At 38.0% G+C, this 16,727-nt stretch overlaps 1 protein-coding gene across 1 annotated transcript in view; it reads right to left on the bottom strand.

Moving 5' to 3' along the window:
• Window positions 1-16,727, bottom strand: part of LOC100377259 (uncharacterized) — a 47,234-nt gene that overhangs the window by 20,523 nt on the left and 9,984 nt on the right. Inside the window, exon 2 of the mRNA XM_002731611.4 lies at window positions 995-1,088. Within this exon, the coding sequence (XP_002731657.4) occupies window positions 995-1,088 (94 nt within the window). The remainder of the gene's footprint in view (window positions 1-994; window positions 1,089-16,727) is intronic.

Here is a 16,727-nt window from a genome sequence, read left to right as displayed (position 1 = left end):
CGAAGCGATACGTAGGTCCAATTTACGTTTTCCATGAGTAAACGTAAAAGAAATGCGCGTAGAAACCCCCTTCAAACTAAATGCATCTAATCTAAGCTTGTTTTCGGAGATGCGGTATGATCTAGTATGAATTCCGAGAGTTACTCTCCGGCCACGCGGAGAATACAATTTCTGTTGAATTAAGGGACGAACCAGAATATCTGTTGCGATGAATAACGTACCAGGCGTGGACAGATCTTTCTCTCTCGATAATTAGTTACCATAGTAACCATCTTATACAGATAAGCCCCCACTCCCTGTGGATGAAAAAGTCCATCTGTAATTGCGTTCGAAACACGCCACGAGAAGCACGCTTTTCAGAAGCGACATACAGTTGAATGTTAGTAGAGCCGACCACTGGCAACTGACGAGTTAATAATTAATACACAATAAGCCGATATAATTCCTCCCACCCCTCGGGCAATGAATATATACTGGGTATCGGTTGTCTCTTGTCTAAACTGAGCCTCTCCGATATAAATTACAAATTGCAAATGAAAGGACTCCTAATAATATTCATACGAGCCTGCACTGATCGATATCATGACCTTTGAACTCATTAATGTCAACAGCTCTGAGTGCCGCGCTGCTCGCGGTAAATTGATTCAGAAGGATACAATTGTAGACCATCTTTCTTTCATTTTTGAAGGAATACTCTCATTTTATTATTTTATTCTGTAGTGATTTATTGAATCTGACACTTCCGAAATTCACGGCTCAAGAATCGACTTGCGTAGGCTGTGTAATATGTAAACGTGTGGTTTATTTAGTATATCGTAATAATCTCATTATTTTTAATACGTGAGGGCGTATTATATATGAACAAACATGTGCGTCTGTGACAAATGACGTAACGAGTCCAAGATCGTACCCGACTTGATGTCAAATATCAGGTTTTCAGTGCGGTGTCACTTTGGGGACACCACTTATTTCACTTCCTTTTCAAATGTCTTACCTGGTTGACATTTTTCACAGCAGAATCCATTGTGCAAATAATGTCGTTCGTCGCAGTATACAGCCAATATTATTATCCAAGGGAAGCTTGATACCTGAATGAAAAGAATATGACAAACTTAGTCTCATTTACTGTAAATGCGTATAATGGGAAAAAAATCAATATCACAGAAATAACAACTGAAGCAGGTGTTTCTAGATTTTTCTATCGCTGATTTCTGAATGCGGAAGGTTCGATACTAAGTACCTCATGAACTTCATACATCACAGCATATTATCTCGCGAACTTGCTATCTCGCGAACTTCCTATCACGTGGACTTGCTAACTCGCAAACTTTCTATCACGTGGACTTGCTATCTCGCGAACTTCCTATCACGTGGACTTGCTAATTCGCAAACTTCCTATCACGTGGACTTGCTAACTCGCAAACTTCCTATCACGTGGACTTGCTAACTCGCGAACTTCCTATCACGTGGACTTGCTAACTCGCGAACTTCCTATCACGTGGACTTGCTAACTCGCGTTCTTCCTATCACGTGGACTTGCTAACTCGTGAACTTCCTATCACATGGACTTGCTATCTCGCGAACTTCCTATTACGTGGACTTGCTATCTCGCGAACTTCCTATCACGTGGACTTGCTAACTCGCGAACTTCCTATCACGTGGACTTGCTAACTCGAGAACTTCCTATCGCGTGGACTTGCTATCTCGCGAACTTCCTATCACGTGGACTTGCTAACGAGCAAAAATTCCTATCACATGGACTTGCTATCTCGCGAACTTCCTATCACGTGGACTTGCTAATTCGCGAACTTCCTATCACGTGGACTTGCTAACTCGCGAACTTCCTATCACGTGGACTTGCTATCTCGCGAACTTCCTACCACGTGGACTTGCTATCTCGCGAACTTCCTATCACATGGACTTGCTAACTCGTGAATTTCTTATCACATGGACTTGCTATCTCGCGAACTTCCTACCACGTGGACTTGCTATCTCGCGAACTTCCTATCACGTGGACTTACTAACTCGCAAACTTCCTATCACGTGGACTTGCAAACTCGCGAACTTCCTATCACGTGGACTTACTAAATCGCGAACTTCCTATCACGTGGACTTGCTAACTCGCGAACTTCCTATCACGTGAACTTCCTAATTCGCGAAAGTCCTACCACATGGACTTTCTGTCTTGCTATTACGATTTCTGTGGTATTACTGAACCACGTTACGAGTTGTATATGTAACTAACACAATGTTTCACGATTTGATATCTAAATAGCGAAAAACGTATTGATGTACACACGCATGTACTGTTATGTGTTATTACAGTTCAGTATCAGCGTTGAAACACAACAACATTGCTGTTACGGTTATGTGACGTATCCGCATTGTATCGTTAATACTAGTATTACAACGTCGGAATACATCAATATTACTATGTGTCATTACATATCCGCATAGTAACGCATCATTGTTACAACTATGGCCTATCAGTATAGCAACGTCATCTCAACAATAGTTTCCTATCAAATACTATATCACTCAATATATTATATTTTGTATTCACATTCTTGTTCTACGTGAAGTTTATTGCAGCAGATAAATTTATTTATTTATTTATTTATTTATTTATTTATTTATTTATTTATTTATTTATTTATTTATTTATTTATTTATTTATTTATTTATTTATTTATTTATTTATTTATTTATTTATTTATTTATTTATTTATTTATTTATTTATTTATTTTGCCTGTAGTATATGTTTTGTTTTTGTTTGTTTTTTCGGGACAGGTATGTAACATCATAGTGAAGTCATTGTAGACAACACGTCCCTGTGACTCAGTGTACAACTAAAGCTTTCGTTGCCTAGGATACGTCAGTCAATCGAATGAAAACCATGCAATTAAAAGAGAGAGATATGTCCACGTGACAATGCAACACGCTGTGGAACATTAGCGCAGATCATTGCTCTTAACAAATTAATATTTCGTCAATCAATTCACATTGAAAAAAAAGAGGTCCAACAAAAGGTGGAATAAAGAAGACAAACGCTGATTTCCATGAATCGATAACATTATTATCCACATAACGATGCCATTCAATTCTCCACTCAACGGCTGTGATTAGCGGCACGCAGACTGCCCGTCTAGTATAGTGTAGATGCAGGCCAACACACTGTGTCAGCTGAATATAAATATCCACAATAAACGAATTACTGCAGGAATCTGCAAAGAAGTACTCGAATATAGGTTGGATTAAATTTAGAATGAACTAGACAACATAGCAGGCGTGATAGGTTTATGTCGAATTACGTCATATATGCTGGACGATACAGTTTTCAAGTAAAATTGTTCAATGCATGCTTTGTGGTCGATTGTCGCCGTTACCTTCTAGGAAACCACCTTATTAGAATGTAAAGAATTCTTATTTTATTTTTAAAAAAAAGCATCGTGAAAGTTGATTGTTCTATTATTTCCATTGGGTCTCTTCATAACAGTTTATTCGATTCCCACGGCCATGTGTGTTTTTTGCTATATATCTATATTTAAATTCGCCCAATTTGATTCAATGGGAGTCAGGTCTTACGTTACCATTAAAATGTCACCTGAAATAGACCGACATCAACACGGTAACGATCGGTTCGATTGCAGTCTCGTGGCGTCACTGGATGACTGCTTTTTGACGGGAAAGTCGAATTTGATTTGCCATCTGCATTGTTCCTTGATATACGCATTGATTCCTTGAGAATACGCCTCTAGTCGCGACGAAGTATGCCCGAGAGGCAATATACGTAGTTGAATAAAAACCTTTAATTCGATCCCCGCTTTGCTTTGATCTATGGTCGACCGTCCTGCTTTTCGGGAGATGTGATATGTGATAAGTAACACAACTATACAGCTACCATTTGTAGATATTGGTCTCGCCTATTTAAAGCGGAGGAGTCGTCACCTGCGCATGCGTCAGATGGCCTTAGCGTGTCATTGTTTACAAACAAGCGTCTACCCAATGAATGAGCCTTTGCGTTTTAGCGTGTGTTGTTATCGTCTCTTGGGTCTCAATTCCCGTGCTAAGGCATGTTTACGGCAGCGCTTCGTCACAAAATATGTAAGATGTACTTATAAATAGATTGTCATTCCTATAACTTTATGATTCACTCAAACTCGACTCATATTACGTTATATATATATATATATATATATATATATATATATGGGTAACGTGATTATTTGTCGAAAAAATAGTAAATGCAATTATGTTAAATCATTTCACAAAAAGGGGCGATGTGTGTTGATTGCTTAAAACAGACTTGGAATATTGTCATGTCTTAATCATAATAATCAAATGAATAAAATGGCCGCCAGTCGGTCATTTTTAATCTAAATTGCCGCCGAGAGCGAGTGCTTATTTCTCTCCCGTCATCGCGGCCACTACTATGCATGCAGAGAGAGAACGAGAGAGAACTTCAATGGAAGACTACTTGAGGACGTAAAGAAATCTCGCGAGTCTCTCGATCCCAACGAGAACTTGGTTGCCATTTCATCTCAGGTCTTTTCGTGAAGCGGGCGTCTACGTCATAGTCTAGGCAGACTCGACACATGGGCGGAACCCATATTATGAGCCACAGTGTCTTGAGAAAATTACGTTCCAGTGCGGATGAGCAGCCATGCATCGCGTTTGATCACTTAATTATTGAAAGTATATCAACTCACACTCTAGAATTACTACTTTTCTTTGGACGTCAGTTTTATACGAGGAATATAACAAGAACAATGTCCCAAAGGACAGAGACACATATATGGAAGGTAAAATTATTAATAAAAGCAATCAACTTATAAATCAATAGCCTCTATCAATCACCCAATAGTAATCATGGAGCAGCCAATCGGCGGCCATCTTGATGCCGTGAAACACGAATACAAAAAAATTAACAAGTGTATGGGGGGGGCATCAAACAATTTACAGCAATCAATCATGCTTTTATTCAATGATATAGCCTCATTTAGAAATTAAAATTAAAAATACACACAACGTCTGAATCAATTTAACTTCTATCCAACCAAATACAAACATTACAGCCAGCGACAAATGCATGCAAAATGATTAGAATAAATGTATTCATCGAAATGAATAGCGCTAAAAGCTTGTGAATTTAAGCTATTCTCTGAAGAACTAACCGGCAATCGAGACTCTACAATTTTACTTCGATGAATAAGTATGCATACAGGGGGATTATTTGCGCACTATTCCGACGCAATAATTCATAATGAATTCTATTGAGAGTGACGCAGTGGGACGTCGTAAGCCAACCCATTGATGTGGTCCATTAATGGCGTTATAAGCTCTGTCACTATAATTCGAAGCTATGCTCTGAAAACGAATCTTAATATATTAGGATACCTGGCGTGGCGCCGTATTTATGCGAGTGAATAAATACCTTGTAGTAACACGAATATTAGTCAAGCCGAGACAAGCCTGCCTTTACATTCACAAGTCTGTGTTGTATTACATTACATTTCATCACATTACATTATTATACATCTGTCACCGTAACTCCATAAGTTACAGCGTGCCGTAATTTTGCAGTATTTTACGGGATATTTTTTCATCCTACCATATTAGGAAATGCGAATTCCAAAAAGGGAATAATTACGCGCGAAAGCGTCCTCTAATAATAAAACAAACATGGCTGTCACCAGGGTTTAACCGGACTCCATACAATGAAGTTCGCTGATTCTATTCTAAACTTTTTGGATTATTATTATTTATTCCAATAATGACGCAGTACACAGACTCGACTCTTTGTTTCTGTATAAGTGCAATGACTCATTCCGTTAATAATATTAAACCATTCCTAAGCACTTCCGTTGACACAACTGATAACATATGATGTCATGTCATCTCTCTACTGTCTTCGTGCATACTTTTCGGTATCCTCGTAGCCTCATATTGTACTACATTACATTTCATTGCATTACTGTACATTTATTTACATTACTGTTCATTACATTAGTCTAGTTATGATTTTTATAGCATAATTGGCAATAACATTTGATATAATCTCAGAATAATATAGAACAGACTAGCAACGCCTATTGTAGATGTGAGTTGGGAAATAGATTATACGCCCGTAGGATGCGTGCCTCGGTAGACCTTAATGGTAGTTTACTGACACACGTTTACCCGAAGATTTCCGAACGCACTCGCATTTATCTTGTACGTGTGTTTTCGTGATGTCATTCTAGTGCCGAACGTACAGGCGCATACTTTCGGTCGTCATCGTTTCCGTTCAAATCGATCGATTTTTGGATGAGTTACCGCATTTTTAATGAACTACAACCCAACTAATACTACTCCCCATGTACATCTCGCACTATCTCGCGTTATTTGATGAAGAAATGAAGGACATCGCGTTTTTACGTTATATTCGCGTTAGTTCGATCGCTTTTTTATAGGATTAAAAAGTTATACCCCAAAATAAACGTGACGCGCATCTGACCAACATTGAAGGGAAAAGTCGCGTTGCTAGTCTGTTCTATATCAGTCTGTGATATAATAAACATGGCTTTATTTCGGCTGAAGTAATCAATGAAATACATTTATTCTCAGTTTTAAGGAGGTTGAAATAGACTTTATTCTTTAAAGGGCGGCGGTCGTCGCGCCACGCGCACATGCGCGGCGCGACGATCACCCCCCTTTAACTTCCGATAAATCAGGCAAAGTAAATTCATCTGCAAATGGGCTTATCAGTTTCAATGCGAAACATATGCAATCGAATTCTAAAGTTCCAGTTCACATGCCCAATGAACAATTTTCAAATATAACTAACGTCCAAGATTTACTTTTAAAGAAACGACACATTTCTGTTCTGTACAAGAATGTTAGAATTGCAGCAAATTTTCTCGCAAACAGATCTTCATTGATGGAAGATTACTGATTTTACAGACTTAAGGATTAAGCATATTTTTGATTTTCAGTAAAAACAATTGAAACTAGATTTCCGCCACATGTGGCGTTTTTTGTGATGTCACTTCCTAAAAGAAGTGAAATGAGAGAGTTTAAAGATGGCGGCAGTTACAACCTTGTGTTGCTTAGTTTGAGTGGGAGTTTGGGTGAATTATCCATAAATTTGGACTCACTTCGGTCAAGTTGTGTCAATTTTGAGAATTTGTATTCACTTTGATAGCCTGGGGTGAAATACATAATACGAGAACACTAGAGGTCCTTCCAGTAGATTAGGTTGAAAAGTGGTTGTGCAATTAGTCTAACCAAGTTTTTGTGTTGGCACTTTCACTGAACGCGATCGTCTCAGTAGCATTTTGAACACTGTATCTGGATCTGAATGTTTATAAAATTGTATATTATGCCGAAACAGTAAAGTTTATTGCCCAAATCGACTGTTTGTAGGTAAGAATGGGTCTATGATGTAAGCATTTTATTGTAAGTCTTGATTGTTGGAAAAATCATGCGTTTAGACATTACGTCATCGCTAGTTTGTGAATCATTCAATTCCTTGTCCAGATCCTTGTCATTCTACGATAAGTGAACTATATTTTTTTTTCTAGGTGCAAGAACTCTTAAACCCAGATAAGTTGTGGCAGTGACCTCTTGATTATGAAATTATTAGATAAGTTGGTTTTCACATGTTTATACAGTGTAATATGCCCTAGGACTACTAGTATTATCGTATTTTTGACATTTGACAGTACGTAACACAGATCAAAACGATAGCATCGCGTTAAACGCCCTTCCTCTCACTCAGTTGCGTCTTAAACGCGCTTCGTTGCTAGAGGGCGCGATTTAATAAGAGGGTGCATATCCCCGCTAATTGTTTTTGCCTTTCCTGCGTCCTTGTTTGACTGCTTTACACTGACCACCTTAAAATAAGCTACACTGTCACAAGTCTCTAGTATTTCTGATGAAATTATTCGCTACCCTTGCCTTGTCTTGTATTAAGTAAGTAACGACGTACGTCGAGCGCATCATGATGTCGGTTTCATTCAAAGTAACTCGGGGTCAATTGAAATTAATGCATATAGACGCACATTATATCAACTACAGTAATGAGTAGGCGAGTCTATCGAAACCGTGCTCATGATGTTGGATTGTTTTAACCAATTTGATCAAAACGAGAACTGGCTGTTTTTTTCTTCTTTAAAAATCCAATTCTGTAAATGCCAATTTGTTGATGATGAGGTCCAAATTGGGCGGGGGGATACCAAGAGATAAGAGACAAATAATTGTCATAGTCAATCGAGTTATACGGAATGCATTCTACAAAGGTAGTTCTTGAGAAGTGTGGAGATGAAGGGTAAAAGAATGATGTAGAAAGAGGATTGCTATACGATCGTATGTGATATAGTGTTACCAACGTCATGGTTATTTAAAATATGGAGCCACACTCACACATAAACGCACATGTATTGGAGATTATTGCGATACAGTAAAATGGAGATACGACATTAACGTTTGTATTGTGATCGAACTCTTGCCAGGTCATAGGTTTAAAACTACCGAGTATGTTATATTAGTGAGCAGTCACGCATGATACAACCAACAATAACTATATAGCCGTATTAAAAAAACCGTCTTCTGTGCCAATGTATAGAGCTCTTTCAAATCCCCTTCTCATCGCAGCGTGAGATGCTGCGTACTCAATAACGGCATTTTAAGGCGTGAATACTTGTCTGAAAATGGGGACGCTTCAATGAGGATTTGTATGCAAAAGGCTTCGTGATAAATCATGTCGATTTCCACTCACGTAATATCTCCGAGATGTAGTGATGTAAGCAATACCCTCCAGTCCATGTGAGAGCGCACACTTTATACATACTATGTCTTCATTACTGTTTGTCAGATGACGAGGTGGGTCATGTCCGATTCTGCGGGAATTATATCCTCATCTTTGAATGCAGTGATTAATGCTTGTCTCACATATGAGTCGCGACTTATGGTGGCCTGCTTTCGCTTTATCTCGAACTATTTACTAACAATAACTGGTTTGATATTTAAATAAAAAAAAAGACCCACTATCTGGGTGAAAACTCACCAGGATATCACACACAGTTGTTATTTCCATGGGAACAATCAAGTGTCATTGGATTCTGTCGGTAACCTGATATAACCTCTTGTCCAGCAAAGTATGGCTAAGTATTTGTAGTGCGTGTGTTTTCACCGGGTTAGTAGCATACGACATTGAAAATATCATATATATATAATATATATATATATATATACCGTTCTTTAATCTTTCAGCATTGTTAATTTACTCAGGCTGTTTTCACATTGTTAGAAAATGAGTTGAAATCACTAGATAGTACTTGATTGATAATACTATACCGTTTCTACTCGATATAAACACAATATACGTTAACCCATGGCCATTTGAGCGCCATATTTTTTCCTCCATAATTTTTATGCAACATTTTGTCATTTTTTATGTATTTTTCGTAAATGTCTTTGTTTTGCACTGACTACATGTCTTGAACAATGTTTTTGAAAATAAAATGTTCGCGTTGACTTTGGCGTTCAAATTCTGAGCAACGATCTAGTATTAGCATACACGTGTAGACGCAGCTGTTGATGGACATATCCGTATAAATTGTTCGCAATTGTTACACTTGAATATATAATAATATTTTTTTTTAAATCTATCCACCCTAGTTTATCGAACAAGACATAAATGCAAACGTATAATCACAGGCAAAATTATATTGCGGTTTTGTAATAAACTTCAGTTCGAAGTTGCAAATGGCCGCCAAGATCCCGTTGATAATGAGAGTCACGTGAATTTGTACCCCTTCCGATAATGCGCAATACTCTGTTCACGTGCTGGTTAAAACGACCAATGGAAGGAAACAGTGGATTCTGTGAAATACTGAAGTAAGATATAATAACAGCAAAAAACTGAATGTAATATCAATTCGACTGTTACTTGTCTAACGTTTTATAGGGCGACAGTCGTCGCGCTGCGCATGTAGGACATTTGTGTTGATGAACATTGATTTACCCACAATCCAATGCGATCTTCTAATGGAAATCACAAGTATAAGGTTGAACCTGGACGCGACTTGCACTAATTACCGCGGGTGACTCATTCGACACCTTCCAATCACCTAAAAATCATTTAATTAAAGCTTGGTAACGTCTCAGTTTGTACTCGTTGATCTGCGCAACAGTCAAAGACGCCATCTTTTTTTTATATGAGATCCATATATCTCGCGCATGCTCGGTGCAACGACTACCGTCCTTTAAGTCTGTGTCTATCTATTTATAACAGAATGTGATGAGTAATTACAAATTGGGACCGTGAATGTCGCTATAATTGATTTTTGTGACTGGAAATAGTCGTAAATGTAAATACGGTAAAACTAATCAAAATCGATCGGTAAATAATGTGTAGAACTAAGGTATCTATCGACCTTAATTTAAACTGCTATAGGTAATTATTGTTAAATATGTTACTTTAATGCTATTTTTTTCAGTTCTGAACAAAATCCAATATTCTTCAACCTAGCACTGTGAATGTGATGGCATTTGCTTTTGATTTCATTCAACAACAAAAATTTGTAATATAGACCATATTAATCATGTCTATGATTCAAACGAAATTCTAGTTAAGGTCACACACGTGTCGAGATATTGTTGAATATATTAAGCAAAGAATGATCGAAGCATGTGTTGATATGTTTTCATTTCAATGTACTACAGTATTCTCGGGAGCGAACATCCGGGCATTTTCACCATCTGTCAACAATTTAACGGACTAAAACCCTCAGAATACTAGTTGTTCAGACTCTACTGAACAGTGCAAAACGATTACCCATATACGTGCAACATATGTAAATTTTCAGGATTGCCTCAAAGTTGAGTTTGTACTGTTTTCTCAACTTTATCTGTCACATGCTCTTTGGCCAGCGTTCCACAGCAAGTCGTGCATGGACCATAGAACTACATGGTACAGTGGCACGCTTCCACGAAACATAGAACGTTGTGTGACGTAGCTCCGTCTCGATAATATGACGGTTTGTCAAAAAAAAAACAATACTCATGAGTTTCGTGTTTGAATATTGAATTTTGTTATTATAAATGCATTATTGTTCGCAAAACTTACATTAAAATGTTAAAGCGCGGTGGTCGTCGCGCAGCGCGTGTTCGAATTTCATGCAAATAAGTATTTTACACGCGTTGTGTACGTTGTTATGAGTCCTATATTGAACAGAATGCGGCGCGACGACCACCGCGCTTTAAGCAACCGTGGAGGGGGAAATAATCATTTCTTTCGATACGCTTCATTTAATGCACAATTGTTGTTGATTTTTTGTTTCAGTCCAGTTGAAACCGCTATGGAAATTTAGGTCCCCGGGCGACGACTTAGCACTTCATATGAACTAATGCACCTGTGGATAGTACACGCCTGGTTGCATAAATGTAATGAAGTTACATCCAGACTCGCTGACAGGTAAGATCCATGATTAAAACACCTTTGTTCGGATTGCTGATTTGTGGTATACAACGAGTATTTACATCATAAAATGACGACTTTTATCAAGACATGTGTATTTTTTATTATTGACCATGACAGTGTGAGTTAATAGTAGTTTATTCGATTTCGATCGCGATCGGGATTCAATGTCATGTGACACGTTTGACAAGACTACATCATCAAATCCGCCATCTTGTCCATCCTCGTTCGCAGTTGATCTCAATTGAATCACTTACATTCTTCATCACGTGAAGCACATGCAAATCTGGAACACGATTTAGTTGTTTGGTGCCGATTTGAATGCCCACAAGTGAATCCGTAAACTGTCTTTTGAACTAGCTTATACGTTGGCGACGTAAATGCCTTTAATTATTTTTTTTTCAATGTAACGCTGCAATTGCAGAGTATTACAATTAATCATGAACATAAACATGAGACTGAGGCTTAACGTCAACCTGCTTGTTTACCCTCGGCGACACCAAAATAAGTTTATCCGGAAAAAAAACTCTGTGTATGCGAACTGCCTTCTATGGAAGTCAGTCTTTTAGAAGAACCTGGTTGTCTCTCCATGTGGTTAATTTGACAACAGAAAGTGATTAAAAAAGCTTGTTTGTTTTGAAATCCTCACTTCCTTCACACGACCACATACATAGTTAGCAGATAGAATCCGAACACAATGGCATACACGTGCTCATAGAAACCTCTAAAATTAAGTCCCACGTGCCTTGCCAACAGGAAATCCGTTTCAAGTTTCAATGTCACGGTATGTGTTTCGTCTAAGTACGTCGTCAAATTGTCCATTTTGTCCAGCCTTCCAATTAGATAGCTATCACATCTCTAATTGGTAGGTCAAAACCTAATTAGAATCATTAGGACATCTTCAAAAAATGTATGCAAATTCAGGATATCACGTGTACACACATCTGTTATGTGATTGGTAAATACATCGAGGTTTGGCATTTTTTCAGACTTCGGTTTCTACCAGTTGAAGTCACGGTAGGGCTGGGAAACTTATTCCACTCACAATGTCTACAGACAGTCTGAGCATTGACAAACAGGAAAATCTGGCAAAACAAGCCTCCGAGTCCTTATATCCTCCGTACCGTCTATACACCGAGAAATGCAATATAACGATTAAGCAAAATCATCTAGACACCTGACGACGCACTGAAGTGATTATGAACATACATACTACCAAATACCGCTATCATATAGCTTCGTAATATTGTATTAGGAAAACACCACTGTTCGCAATAGTTCTGTGCTAACGACATTCCACGACTATAAGACATTAACTAAATATAATAAACAGCTTGTATAAGTAGTATTTTTTTTAAATTGGAAGTAAGTTTGTTTTAGTCTCGGCGGTTCTAGGAAATATGAGTTCTATTCATGTCAGGAAGTGAATGACTGGTACGATTGCCATATGCAGCCACTTTAAGGACAGGACACATAGCGTTTGAAACATTAATTCTCACGACTTCCCGTCACAATCGCGGAACGTTTGAAAATGGCATTACGGAACAGTAACGTTTTATTACTTAGAAACGCGGCGTCGGCGTCGTGTATCTTTCGCTGTATCTGTTACTAATTAGAAATGTACAGTACAGCACGCACGTGAGTGGAATATCCACTAGTCACGTGACAATCCCCGGATAACAAGATATACATCGGTCCAGCTGCAAATGATTTTTCATTTCCAGAGAAATTGTTAAATTTAGCATGAATTATTGCCCCGGAGACAGACTAGAGCGGTTACTGTACATATTAATCACAATAAAACTATAGTATGCGAATAAACGTCAAGCGGCGGATGCGTGATACTTGTGAACACAACTCACAATTCATATAAGTGAAACATAATCAATTAACATGCAAAAAGACCTCTGTTTTTTGAAGATTTGCACACGGCACCTATCAAAACCTCCATGTTGGTGATATTTTGCACACGTCACCTATCAAAACCTCCATGTTAGTGATATTTTGCACACGTCACCTATCAAAACCTCCATGTTGGTGATATTTTGCACACGTCGCTGATCAAAACCGTTATGTTTGAAGTTGCACACATCACTAATCGAGACCACAATTTTGGAAATTCGATATTCAAATCTCTGACAAAATATAAACAAGCACATGTTGCCAATGTTGCGCTCAAGGTGCAATTGTTTTGTTTTACATATTGTTAATCGAAATAACGAAACATCGTCTAGACTTGTGTGTGAGGCTGTATTTGACTACTTAAAATTAAATTAATACTTTATTTTAGCAGGAATCAATACAATTTGGCTGTTTCGTATACAGTTTTTTTTTTTCAAATCCTTTCTATAGGGTGAACACCGAGATTTATTCACTGACGAATGCGACTTTTGGGGAACCCTAGTTAAGGTCCTCAGGTGTTCGACCGGGCTTGGTTGACGCCAGGATAGCGCACTGAACTGCTATTTGATAGGGAGATGGTCGCACATCCCTGTTATGTACCCCCAAACAAGAATATGGCTTCTGTGTTAAAAATGCTCTATATGTCAGCACTATCACCTGCAATTTGCACATCAATTAAAAAGGTCCGGAGAGACAACACTGACATTCAATGTCCTAATCTGTGGCCTGGCACAAAAAAAATAAAAAAAAGTTTATTTATTGTTTTATTATATTTTGATGAGTTAAATGTAAAATATAGGAAAAGAAATGTTTTCACTGAATCATTCTTTCAGGGAAATCAGCGAAAATAATTTCTAAATAAAAATAAATCACTTTACAGTATATGAACGCAGAGTTATCGCAAACGAATCAAGAATAATTTACACTGTTGTGTGATTTATAAAAGAAATTGTTCAGGATATAAAAGTGACAGCTTACCTATTATGGCTATAATATTAAATAAACGGCTTTTTATTGACGTAGATCTTTATGTGTGTCCCCTGGTTCAAGCAGTGACATTGTTCTAGTTCCAGAAACACATTAAAATTTGGCAAAGCATCTATGTTACCATGGCAAAGTCGAATACAGCCGGTTAGATGGCATTCATTTATCTCTTAAACAAGAATGATGCTTACATTATTTGTAAGTCAGGGAACGCATGAATACACGTATAACTACCCTTAAGATCGTGAATGGTCTCTTTGAAGAAAAAAAAATCGATTCAACAATTTAGCATATTCAGAAGAAGTATCCGTCAAATACCACACTGAAACACAACATACCTATGGTAACCATTCATATTAGAGCCAAAGAAATCTATAAACAACATGGCGTCCGTCACATACGCATTATGTTCAGCTCATCAGATGAGTTACACAAGGTTCGCAACTACCATAGCAACGCATAGTAACGCGCCCCATGTGAATATACATCGACATGTATTTGGTTAATTGGACTTCTGACGCAAGCGCGAATCGAGGCGGTGATTCGGTACAAAGCATTGTGAATACAGTCTTCGTGGAACGATTTTTATTCTCGTTTTATCACACCACCCCACTATCTTTTACTAAGCACATGCATACTCAAAATGATTATTCTAGATATAAACTTGGTTACATAGTAATGTTGATTAAATTGCAACAACGATATAGATTTTATCTATTCAATGTCGCCAAATGTTACAACAAAAATATACATGGGTTTTCACTTTGTAAATATGTCGGCCCGGTAGAGAGCATATCAGAGAGCTTAGCAGCCGGCGGTCAGCATGTGGTAAGTACACGCCTAACAGCAATAATATCGCACAATTTCACCAACGCGCACTTCCCTAAGGGTCATTGAACCGAGTTGAATTGTTGCATATATTAAGTCAGTGGGGGAGAATTTTCTGGTGAAATAGAGATGAAAATAGTATCACGTTGGAAGATCCATATCGACATCGATGTGAAAGTTCTTATTCAACTCGTTCAGCTAAATAATTATAGAAACCAGTCCCCATCATAGAAACCAGAGCATAGTTAAAACGAGGGAGTCGTCACCTACGCATGCGTCAGATGGCCATAGCGTGTCATTGTTTACGAACAAGCTTCTTCCCAAGAGCCTTTGCGTTTTTAGCGTGTGTTGTTATCGTCGCTTTAAGACTCTATTTCCCCGAGAAGTTATCCGGTATCTATACTATGCTCTTATGGTGCGAACAAATGAATACACGACCTTTCAACTGTGTCCCATCCTCTGAAGGATACAATAGAAAAGCATTGGGGTTCAGTGTCACGTGGCGTACAAGAATATCATCGAATCCGATCCGTCAATTTATTCAGCCTCGTTTGCATCTAGTAGTGTAATAATCACTGTCCTCCGGGCATCTATCTGTCAAACCACGACATAAAATAAATAAAATATACGCTGACTGGCACGTAGATTTAATAGTGTGTGTTCGTGCGTTTTACACGCAGTGATAAACGCCAGGTCATCACCGACATCGACCCAGAGTATGAGGCCAGGCGTTAAAACATATATCAGATGAAACGAAGAGGAAGTCATTGGTATGAATTGCATGCTTTGGCCTACGGTCACATCTAGGAACGCTCCATCGGAGAAGGCTTGGGGTCAATGTTGTTTGTAATATTGCCACACAATATCCAGTTATTACTCCCAAACGTTTCCGTGCACCACTAAGAGGCAGGAAATATTCCATCTTTTTAAGTTTATTGCAGTATATAGTACGTCCAGCTGTCAACACTATCACTGTAATTACTATCACTCGGTGCTAAATATGCTTCATATAAAATGTTTCTGCTGTAAATATTATTATAATGTTCTTTAGGAAAACAATATTCATACATCTTAGACACAGAATATACTGGTTCAAAGTGGAATACATCATATTTTAAGTATACTGAAATGTGAACAATTCTATTGCTTCGTGGTCCCTGATATATTGCTCACAACAACAACAACAACAGGCCCGCAGCTTCAACGCAGGAATAGATAAACAAACGTTAAGGGGAAAAGGAGGTCGCACTACCCATTATTGCAAATCAACCGACTATCAGAAAAATATGTTTTTTTTATAAAGTCATAGGTTTATATTATCGCACGGCAAACCCCTTTTCGCATGTAAATTAACTTTAACAAATAAACACCAAACTTAACTGAATTCGCTCAATTTTGAATTCGGAGAAGAGTTTAGTTATAACAGTGCAATGACGGGAATAATGGACAAGGCGCAATCGAATCGGAGTCTATTATTTAGACGCACGTCCTCGTCCGAGCTTTTTTTTATCACGTAATGCGGAGTCCTTTATTCAAATTATAATACCCAGT

This window comes from Saccoglossus kowalevskii, chromosome 15, assembly GCF_978046115.1.
Source record: "Saccoglossus kowalevskii chromosome 15, keSacKowa6.1, whole genome shotgun sequence".
Taxonomy (NCBI): Eukaryota; Metazoa; Hemichordata; class Enteropneusta; family Harrimaniidae; genus Saccoglossus; species Saccoglossus kowalevskii.
This window is presented reverse-complemented; position numbering and strand designations above follow the sequence as displayed.